We start from the raw sequence: 12395 nt of genomic DNA on the forward strand, positions 1-12395 counted from the left end.
TTTACTCAAATTTGTTGTCATTGGGCAATAGCCACTCGAGCCCTGCGGACTCTCGTGTCTATTGCCAGACAACAAATTTTCGAAAAACTGTCGCATTATTTTCAATTTATTCTCACTCTCTTGTGATATTATACCCGATAATTACATAGTAGAAATCGAAAATTGCATTGTCCTATTTTAATTGTTGAATTTGACAACCACATACTAACAACAGCTTTGTTTATTTAATATGTCAGTTAACCGCTAGTTCTTCCAAAAATTTAGATCCACATCCAAAGGAATCGGGAAATAATGTTAACAATTGAAGGGTTTATTTCAAAAACAACCAATGTCAATTTTATAAAATTTTTAACTATTGGCACTACTTGATAGCAAATTAACATTTACATTTGTCAGAAACTTATCGTGCCATAGTTCTAAAATTATAACGATTTGTAAATACACTGTTTTGACTTAAACATTGACTTAAATACTATTTATTATTTTATTCAGTTTTTATTCATTTCATTTCTGAAAATTTACTTTTTTTGACATTGGTTGTTTTTGAAATAAACCCTTCAATTATTATAACTGTGTCTTTAATAATTATTAATTTTTTTCAGATGGGGCTTTGTTATATTGTTAAATAAATTGTTTAGAAAATTATTATTTCTTCATTTGATAGTTTCACTTTCTTCGAATAATTTTTACCCTAAATTACACTCGTGCATCAAAATAATCAGATAATTTAGCTTTCAAGTGTATTGCCTTTTAAAAATTACTCTAGTTCATTTTCACATTTTGGCGAAAGAGCCCGACTCCGAAGGAGGAAAAAAAATATGAAAATGAACTCGAGTAGTTTTTAGGCAATACGCTTTCAAGCAAAATTATCGATAATTTTGATGCACTTGTCTAATTACCCCCGATAATTTTTGATAATATTCCGTCGTCAAGCATTACGTCAGATGCCCTTCGTTACTACGCAAAAATGAACATTCAGTGACATTAATGACAATTAATGTTTTACAACTTGTTACAGAGAACACCAAGCAACAGGTTCAGCAAATATTCAGGTGAAGATATCAATAAAATATTAGTTAAAATGATTTAAAAACAGTTTTATTCATGAAATAATCTCAGTGAATTACACTCGATCTCTAAAATTATTACGACTTGTTGCCCTCGCGACACTTTGACATAATTTAATTTAAATTAAAACTGTCAAAGTGTCACCCAGGAAACAAATCGATAATTTTAGAGCTCTCGTGCAATTACTACTGAAAATATAATTTATTTGAACATATATGAAGAGTACCTACAGAAGAAAAACAAGGAATGTCACTTTTTCATGAATTTTGGCTTTTCTCGCCATGTGGTAGCAGAAACTGAGGACTATCGACTAGTCTATCGATTCAGGACAATAACCAGAAAGGTCAGTCTACCTATATAAATTCTCTACAAAAGCTGTTTTAAATACTCATGAGAATTCACACTGGTGAAAAACCTTATAAATGTGACATTTGTAGTAAGCAGTTAACTACAAAACGTATTTTAAAAAATGATCATGTGCTTGCTCACACTTGTGATAGTCCCTATAGTTGTGAAATTTGTAGTAAGCAGTTTACTACAAAAGGTAGTTTAAATATTCATATGAGAATTAACACTGATGAGACACCGTATAAATGTGAAATTTGTATAGTAAGCAGTTTCTTCAGCTAAGTAGTTTAAATAATCATAATATAAGAAATCACAGTGGTGAAACACCTTATAAATGTGATATTTGTAGTAAGCAGTTTAGTCATCAAGGTAATTTAGATTATATGAAAGGTCACAGTAGCGAGAGAGCTTACAAATGTGATATTTGTCTTGAACAGTTTTCTCACAAAAGTACTTTAGTTAATCATAACATGGCAGTTCACATGTATGAAAAACCTTACAAATGTGAAATTTGTAGTAAGTAGTTTACTAAACTAAGTAATTTAAAGGATCGTATGAGAATCCACACTGGTGAAAAACCTTACATATGTGATATTTGTTTTAAACAGTTTTCTCATAAAAGTACTTTAAATAAACATAATATGGTAGTTCACATGTGTGAAAAACCTTATAAATGTGAAATTTGTACTAAGCAGTTCTCTTTAATAAGTCTTTTAAATGCCCATAAAAGAGTTCACACTGGTGAAAGTCTTTATAATTGTGAAATTTGTAATAAGCAGTTCAGTCACTGAAGCGGTTTTGATTATCATATGAGAGTTCACATGGGTGAAAAACCTTATAAATGTGAAATTGGTACTAAGCAGTTTATTCTAATAAGTCATTTAAATATTCATAAAAGAGTTCACAGTGGTGAAAAATTTAGACTAAAAATTTATAGTATTCTCCTTTTCATGAACATTTTTCAGTGCGTCACAAATTATAGAAAAAAAGGTAAGTCCGTGATAATACACATTTATGACATTTATTCTAACGTGACATTTTAGTTAAATCTGACAGTTGTCAAATTTTATTTTCAATTTGGAATAAAACCAAATCAATTGTGTCTATTGCATTTATAAAATGGTATTTTCTTTCATTTGTATAGTCTTATAAATTGTACAGATTATATTGATAATATTATTATTTTATTTAATAAATAATTCTTTTTTGATTATGGCGCCATCTATCGACAGCTAGAATAATCACCGAACTAGAATAATTACCAAAGTATTCAAAGACGTGCCTTTTTTTCTGTCACATACAATTTAATGCGTTAGAGAGAAATCGAAAAACTGTGACGCACTGAAAGATGATCATGAGAAAAGAATTATCATGAATTTACCCATTGAATATGGGATCCTTTCCCTTATTTCACGACGATGGGCTGGCCAAATACCCAAGTAGGTGGAGGCCAATAAACTGAAGAAGAAGAATATTCATAAAAGAGTTCACAGCGCAATGGACCGGGATAGTATGACGTCAAAATTTTTCCAAACACGTTGTGTCTAGGTATACGCTAACATGTACGCAAATAAAAAAGTTAGGTAGAATTAAACGTCATAACAAATATTTTTCTATCAAACAAACACTAAACATATCAAAATAGCGTGTATCAAAATATTCGCGGTGTGCAAGTACTTGGAAGGGAAACGAGAAACGACCGTGCGCGAGTCGCGGAGAATATTGCAACTATCTTAAATAATTCATATTGTCAATTGAAATTGTCAAATTGACGTATATTTCATACCTTCTGTCATTGAAGCAGAAAAATTATATATTGCTCCACAATATTGATATGATATGCAATTATTATATAAAGTTAAATTTAATTAATTGTATTTTGCTTGCAGTACTGCATTTTAATAACTAATTTTATTTACTACATACAATTGTTTACGTTTGCATAGCATAACCTGCATCTTATTTTTTCTTCTTATTATTTTTTTGGACTATGGCCTTGACAATTATCCAACAACCAGGGCTAATATAATTGGCCAAATTGGGATTATTAATTTAATTATTAAAAGTGCGAATAAAAGTACAGAGCGTAGAAATAGAGGTCGCTTTGCCGAACTTGCACGGTCCCAATACAGTCACTAGCTTGATGAAGTTTAACTTTTTTATTTGCGTACATTTTAGCGTGTACCTAGACACAACGTGTTTGGAAAACTTTTTTTGACATCACGGTCTATATTGCTTTTCATTCACAGTCATTTGTTTCGAGCTTCTGTCAATATGTTGTATAATCCGTGTATATTTTTATTATACACGGATTATACGACATTTGACAGAAGCTCGAAACAAATGACAATCGATGAAAAGCCCTATTATTTGTAGTTTATTTTATGTTCTGTGATACTAACAACTGACGTTTACAAATCAGCTGTGGACGTAAATATAAACAATATTGGAGTATAAAAGCTGCTCATCATGACAAAATTCATTTAAATAAACATGAACGAGAATATTTCGGACAGCAATGATTCCACGGTATTCACCGTTCTTTGTGTGTACCAAAATTCTAGTGATAAAATAAAGACAAAAGAGTTTTTGGAAGCTTGTTCAGATGCGGTATCCATTATTGAGAGGTTTGGGAAAGCATTTGCTCCAGTTGTACTTGATATGCAAGGAAATATTACGAAGCTAAAAAGAGAACATGAAAAAGATGTCATTTCTAATATGTATGTGGAAGACATGATCCTCAGAGAAAGTTCTGAAGTTGGTTTAGCAACAGAGGCTCTTATGTGGTTAAAAAGGTAAATACTATGTCATATTACACTTTTTAATTTCATAAAATTATCATTTTCAAAAATGATAGATGATGACTATGATGTATATTCAAACTATATACCCATTTTCATTCAGTAGATTTATTATACAGTCATGGACAAAAATATCGAATATTTTGAAATTATCATGTTAAGTGAAATGTTTTGTGCTGCAATTCTTACCTCTTCCAGTGACATAGGAATAGGATTTCTTTTCCAAATGCTATGTTTTAAACTGTCATATAAATACTTGATAATAATCAAAAAAACTAAAAATTGCACCTGATATACAACTTTAAGGCGGCGCCAGACATGCGGTATTTGGCAAAAATACTGAACAAGTGCTCGCTATTTGCCTATTAGTGTGGAGGGGTTGCTTGCTATTTGGCATTGACCAATTTTAGTGCTTGTCGAATATTTGCTGTGTTCCCGTATGTTGTCAGTCTTTTCAACACTTCAAAGTAAACAAATATTCGCCGTTTGAATATTCTTATTCTCATTTACATATTCGTGCAAGCATAAGCAAGTTTTTAAATGTTGGGGTAAAGTTTATATCTAATTTAATTTATTTAATCGTTTATTAAAGCACTTTAGTTATTGCTAGAGAATGTAAAAAATACTGAAAATAGTAAATATAGAGTAGACCAATGAAAGTATTTTACAATTTTTGGATGTATATGAAAATGAACCTGTAATATGGAATGCGAATCTTTTAAATCATAAAAATCGAAATGATGTTTACGATGCACGAAAACGAATACACATTAAGATTGGTGAGAAATACACGATAAGTGAGTTAAAAAAGAAAAAGGAATCATTAATAGCATCATTTAGAGCCCGTTTGCAAAAAGCAAAACAAAGCTTAAAAAGTGGTTTGATTAAGTGACACCAACCACCATCTTCTCATTCTTGGCTTTTGTTCTGTTATTTAATAATAAACTTCCACCAGACTTAATGACAAAAGCGGCTAAATTTATAAGAAGCTCTGTATCAATAACCATTATGTACCTACATTTTTTGTTCATTTAGAATATATTTGTTGTTCCCACAGTGATTCGATACACGAAAAATCTCGAATATGTGGTGCAAGGTGCTTGCCGTTTAACGAACACTTTCATGAGCACTCAAATATTTGATATTTAGCAAGCAATTGAATGGTGGGCTACAACAATGTTGTAAGCGACATATTGGGTCAAAGTGAGGTTTTAATTCAATATTATTGTATATCCAAAGACCAATGCGAGCATCTTTCAATCTGGCTAAAAATATTTTGCCTTCCCTGAGTTTTTCGTACCGCAATATTGGTATCCGTATGTTCATAAATGGCTTGTCAATGTGTTTTTTTCATCTCCTGCATAATCTCGATTCTGTTGCTTACAACATTGTTGTAGCCCACCATTCAATTGTTCAGTATTTGCCAAATACCGCATGTCTGGCGCCGCCTTTATACAGATGTTATATAGGTATATAAATGCTCAGTGTTCTGTAAAATTTAGATCTAATTAGAGAAAGTCTGTTATGTTTTAATCTGAAGGTTATTTTATTAAGGGAGACCAGGACCACCAAGGACATAGAAGATATTGAAATAAGAATTGAAAATTATGTGTGTTCGTTGTGATTCATCAAGCCGGTATACTGGTGGAGTGTTAGTATAAATATGTTAAAAGTATGTTAAAATAGATGTTCTGTTGCAAGAGAGTATGTCCTTGACAAAAATTATTGGTGTGTAATTTTAAAAGTTAATTTTTTAACATCAACTTGGTACATAGGTTGCATATATCATTCCCCTTCATTCAAGAATTGGATAACATTTTTGATTTTATTGTTTCAACGAACCAATCTTTCATTTTGGTGGGCGATTTCAATTCAGATCAATTGTCAAGTACTTTTTATGTCAAAAAAATATAAATGATCAAATGTTGAGCTACAGCGTTTGCCAATTAGATAGGTACTGAACCTACTAGAGTGACAAATGTATCTAAAACACTGGTAGATTATGTCCTGTCAAATACTAGGAATATCATAGTAACTGTTCATGAAACACCAAAATTAACTGACTACTCTATTATTTCTGTTAATCTAAAAAATACTAAAAGTACAGAGAATAATGTTAAGAAATTTAGAAATTTAAGTCAGAGTAATATTTTGCAAATTCAGACGAATTTAATGTATTATAACTGGAATTTGAATTCTGTTGATGTTGACTCGATTTTTAATGAGTTATTTTTAAATTGTGAGATTGAAATCAATAAAACAGCACCTATTAAGATCTGCCGGTTTAACTTAAAGCTACCAAGTATACTCTCTTATAAAATTACGTGATAATGCTTATAGAACTTTTAAAACAGCACTTGAACCGTTTAATCAGGAGTTGTGGAGTAATTTAAAAAGATATCGTAATGACGTAAATTTACGTGCATAGAAATCAGCCCACTTAAAAATTTGGTCATTTTTGATGTCTCATATTTCCTAAACCTGTTGGCCGATTTAAGTGATTTTTGAACATGTTATAGCCTGATTCTTTAGCAATGCCACTGTAATAATATTGTTGCTAAACAGGTATATTTTCATTGTGTACCGAGTGTATACCAATACCATTGTATACCATCAAACTGTGTTTTTTTCTCAAATTCGCATCACGCTGTGGAATATTCTAGCATTTATAAAACACTGAAATTAAAATCCAGTTATAGCCTCAGGTTTTCTGAACATTCTGTTGTTTGATTCATTTGTTTATGTTGGATAATAAAAAAGTTAGGTACTTTAACAACTACACATGTTCTTCATGAATACACGGTGTTTCTAAATAAGTGCGACAAACTTTAAGGGATAAATCTGCATGAAAAAATAATGACAGTTGGCTTTATAAACGTATGTCCGCAAATGTTTCGTTTCCGAGATACGGGATGTTGAATTTTTTCTTACAAACTGACGATTTATTTTATTGCTTTAAAACCGGTTGAGATATGCCAATGAAATTTGGTGGGTTTTAAACCGTAGTTATTGCACATTTTTTGACATACAATTAAGAATTTAATATTCACCATTAGCGCGCATACGTGTAATATGACCGATCATATTACCTGTATGCACGCTAATGGTGAATATAAAATTCTTAATTTTATGCCAAAAAATCGGCACCAACTATCTCTTAAAACCTACCAAATTTCATTTGCATATCTCAACTGGTTTTAAAGCAATAAATAAATCGTCAGTTTGTAAGAAAAAAATCAACATCCCGTATCTCGGAAACGGGAGATATGTTTGCGGACATACGTTTATAAAGCCAACTGTCATTATTTTATCATGCAGAATTACCTTGTAAAGTTTGTCGCACTTATTTAAAAACACTGTGTATTGACGAAGAACATGTCTAGTTGTTAAAGCACCTAACTTTTTTATTATCTAACATAAACGAATGAATCAAAAAACAGAATGTTAGAAAACCTGAGGCTGTAGTTGGGTTTTAATTTCAGTATTTTATAAATGCTAGAATATAACACAGGGTGATGCGAACTTTGAGAAAAAAACTCAGTTTGATTGGAACACCCAGTATACAACGAAAATTTACCTGTTTGACAACAATATTATTACAGAGGTATTGTTAAAGAATCAGGCTAAACCTGGTGTAATAAAAATAGTAACTTATACCTACCGATAAATAAATTTAAATTAGTATCTTTAATCGAATTACATATGTATGTTAATAAATTAGACAGTATGCTCAGTTCATGATATATTAAACTCTAAAATTCTCAGACATTTTTGAAACAATTGGGCATATTATATTAAATTTAATCAATACTTCTCTGTGTACTGGTAAAATTCCGAATCAACTTAAAGTATACAATAGTACCAATTCAAAAAATCAATAATACAGTGAAAGCTGAAGAATTCAGACCCATCAATACACTACCAGCAATTGAAAAGTTGATTGAACTTGTTGTATATGATCAAATTATTGAACATGTTAAAACAAAGGTTATTCTGATAAGTAATCAATCTGGTTTTAGAAAGCAACACTCTTGTGATTCGGCACTTCAGTTGACAATTAGTAAATTTAAAAACTGAATTGGATCAAAACAAATATGTAGTATCTGTATTCTTAGATCTTAAGAGGGCCTCTGAAACCATAGACCGAAATATTTTACTGACAAAATTGTGGCAGTATGGCATTAGGGGTGGAGTATTTGACTGGCTGAATAATTATCTATCAAATCGCAAGCAGAATGTTAAATTCGATAATTTTATGTCAGATGAACTTAACATTGATATAGGTGTACCTCAGGGCAGTGTCCTAGGGCCATTACTTTTTATTATCTACTTTAATGATATAGATCTGTTTGTTGATTGTGAGTTTATTAATATTTTTGCTGACGATACGTTAATAGCTTGTAGTGATGTATGCTTGGAAAATGCAGTGGCAAAAATGAATACAATTCTGGAGGCTGTTTATAATTATTTAACATTAAACAAGTTAAAATTAAATGTAGCAAAGACAAAGGCTTTAATTAAAACCAGTAGATATAAGTATAACAAAATCAATATAAATAACATTAATTTATCCATAAATGGTGAAAAGATTGAAATAACAACTATTAAATACTTAGGATTTCAACTTGATAACACTCTTTCATTGGAAGATCATTTTGTTTATATACACAAAAAATTATCAAGAAATTATACTTTTTTACAAGAATAGCAAAAAATTTATCTTTAGAAACTAGACTTACTGCATATAATTCAATAATCCAACCTCATTTTGATTATTGTGCATCAGTCTTATATTTGTTCAACCTAAATAAAACGGGCAACTTCAAAAATTACAAAATCGTGGTACCTATGCCATGCGTATAATACATATTAAGAATGGGCCGATTGACACCAATAAATTTAATGCTTAATACATTGAACTGGTTTTCAGTATATCAAAGATTTCAATATTTTGCATTGATTTTGGTTTATAAAATTAAAAACAATATAGCTCCCGATTATTTTCAGCAATTTATTAATTTTCCTAATACACACATACACGATACTCAAAATAAAAATAACATATACTTTTCTAAAATGAATTATAGCAGCTCAATAAACTCATTAATATTTAGAGGTTTCAGAGAATTCAATGAATTGCCTAATGAATTAAAAGACTGTAGGACAGTTAAAAGTTTTAAAGATAAATTAAAGGTTTTCCTTAAAAATATAAAGTAGTATTTGAATGACAGAGGACATGCACAATATTTTTTGTTTATTTTTACTGACTTTTATTGGTTGGTGAACTTGTTGATTTGATTATAATTTGTTATTAATTTTAAGAATAAATTAAAGGTTTTTCTTGGGATAAATAGTTATGTTGAAGTGACAGTGAATGTACACAATTTTCTTGTATTTTTTTATTGAAGTTTTTATTGTTAAGCATTGTATTGATTGATTTTCTTTCGTTTATATGTAAAAAAATGTATTTAAGGTAAAAATTTTTGTATAATATTATCTATCTATTCTATAAAAAATCGAATTTAAAGGTATGTATTTACTATTCTAGCGATATGAGGATGTGTGTTATTGTGCATAGCACGAATCTATCATATTCAATATGGTTGTCAAATGGCAAACATGATCTAAAATGTTTTCAATGTAGATTTATGTCAGCTGTCGTTCTCCCAATCACCTCCACATGTTCGGTAATGTCCTTTCCAAGCAATACTGCTCCAAGCACACGGCCACCACCAAAACTAACACTTTGTATGAGTTTGCAACTGGCATACTGTTCGCCAATCCTTCAGTAGACAAAATTTCACCAATCTCTCTTCCCTATGGGAAACGTTATGCCAGTTACAACCTCATACAGAGCCTTAGTTTTGATGATGGCGTCACAGTACTATGGACCGGTATTGCTTGGAAAGGACATATGAAACTTTTGAAGGTGATTGGGAGAATGATAGCTGGCATGTACATTGAAAACATTTTAGAAGATTATGTTTTGCCATTTGCAACCCATATTGAATATGACACATAATGCGCATCCTCATGTCTTAAGAATAGTGAATACTTACCGTAATCGTCATCATCAGTAGCTCGACAACCCTTTTTGGGTCTTGGCTTGTTCTAGAATTTTCCGCCATTATGTTCTGTTCCTGGCTTTGTTCTTCCAATTGGTAATCTCAAGTGTTTTCAGATCTTGTTTCACTTGTTCCATGTATCTAAGTTTGGGTCTTTTCTTTGACCTTCTCCCTACTGGTGTCTGCCTCATGATGTGTTTTGGTGTTTCAGTCTCCAACATCCGTTCAACATGGCCCATCCAGCGCAGACGCCCGATCTTTATGGATGTTATGACGTCGGGTTCATTGTAAGCTGCGTATAGTTCAAAATTATATCTTCTGCGCCATACGTCATTTTCTTTCACCTCCTTATATATGTGTCTCAGGATTTTTCGTTCAAACGTACCTAACAAGTTCTCATCGCTTTTCGACAGTGTCCATGTCTCTGATCCATAGGGACTGTGGGTTTTGTATATTTTGCATTTGGTTTTTCTCGTGATGTTGTTAGATCTTAGATGTTTGATTAGTCCATTATATTTTATTACCAATATGTATTCTTCTCTTAACTTCTTCGCTGACATTGTTATCTGCAGTAACTAGTGAACCTAGATATGTAAAATTTTTCACGCTTTCGATGTTATAGTCTCCTATTGTCAGATTCTGTAGGTTTCTTTGGCCTGTCGATTTGCTGGCCTTCACGTATTTGGTTTTTATTTCATTAATATTTAGGGCACTGTTTTGTGCCGCTCTTTCTATCGCATTAAATGCTTCTATCATTTCTCTTTTGCTTCTAGCTATGATGTCAACATCATCTGCAAATGCCATTATTTGTACACTTTTTGTTACTATTGTACCTCTGGTGTTGACTTTTGACTCTAATTATTTTCTCTAATGTGATGTTGAATAGAATACAGGATAGGGCATCTCCCTGTCGTAGACCCGTTCTAACATGGATTGTATCTGTTAGTGCATTTTGAATTCGAATTTTGCTTTGTACTTTAAGTGTTTCTTTTACTATATCAATGAGTTGAGTTGGAATATTAAACTCGTTCAGGGCGTGGATCAGAAATTCTCGATGGATACTATCATAGGCACTCTCAAAATCAATGAATAAATTCACTAGTTTTTTCCAAGATTTGCCTCAAGACGAAGATCTGATCTATTGTGGACTTCTGCCTGCAGAAACCGCATTGATATCCCCCAACTATTTGTTCCGCATATGGTCTCAATCGCTCATACACAACATTTGACAGTAAAATTTTATATGCCACAGTCAGTAGCGTTATTGCCCGGTAGTTTTTACATTGAAGCTGGTCTACCTTTTTATGTAGTGGAATAATTACTCCAGTATTCTAGTCTTGTGGCAGTTGTTTATTATTCCATATGTTCACTACTAGTTCGTGTATCGCATTCAATAGGGAGTCTCCGCCTTCTTTTATTAATTCTGCGTTAATGTTGTCTAATCCAGGTGACTTGTTGTTTTTCAGTCTGGTAACTGCTTCTTGCATTTCAGCTACTGAAGGGGGGGGGCTCTGGTATCCGTTTGATCCAGTTTAATTCCATCGCACTTACCTTAATGATATTCAATTTTAAAGCTTATGTTGGCCACCACATAGCCCATAGGTATTAGCTTTAAGTCTGTTTGAACAATTACATGGCACTTTAAAACATCGCATTCGGTATTCGGAAAAGAAATCCTATGCCTGTGACACTGGGAAGGATAAGGACTGCAGCAAATAAAGTTTCACTTCACATAATAGATCATTTTAAAATATTCGATATTTTTGTCTATGAGTGTACAGTATAACCCCGATTTTCTGTGGGCTGCAGATTATCCGTGCTATGATTTTCCATTATTCAAATTGCATTTAAGGTTTTATTGATTAACTTGATAAGCATGATATATCAAAGTATCAGTGGTTACATCGATTCAAAAAAGATTACCGGATTCTTGAGCTTCAAGCTGAAAAGCTCATTGCCAACGAAGAAGTAATGATGGGATTTTGCTATGAACTGGAGACCATCATTTCAGAAATTAATCTACAATTTTCTCAAATCAATAACACTGAAACGCTGATAAAACATTGTTATACTGGTATAAAACGGTAAACGATTCATAATGGTCTTGGTGTAT

At 31.7% G+C, this 12395-nt stretch overlaps 1 protein-coding gene across 1 annotated transcript in view; it reads left to right on the forward strand.

The window, feature by feature from the left end:
• The first annotated feature begins 3819 nt into the window (after positions 1-3819).
• LOC126886916 (pleckstrin homology domain-containing family A member 8) overlaps positions 3820-12395 on the forward strand; it is a 31418-nt gene continuing 22842 nt past the window's right edge. Inside the window, exon 1 of the mRNA XM_050654077.1 lies at positions 3820-4211. Within this exon, the coding sequence (XP_050510034.1) occupies positions 3910-4211 (302 nt within the window). The 5' untranslated portion in view covers positions 3820-3909. The remainder of the gene's footprint in view (positions 4212-12395) is intronic.

The sequence above is a fragment of the Diabrotica virgifera genome, chromosome 6 (genome assembly GCF_917563875.1).
Source record: "Diabrotica virgifera virgifera chromosome 6, PGI_DIABVI_V3a".
In the NCBI taxonomy this organism is placed as follows: Eukaryota; Metazoa; Arthropoda; class Insecta; order Coleoptera; family Chrysomelidae; genus Diabrotica; species Diabrotica virgifera.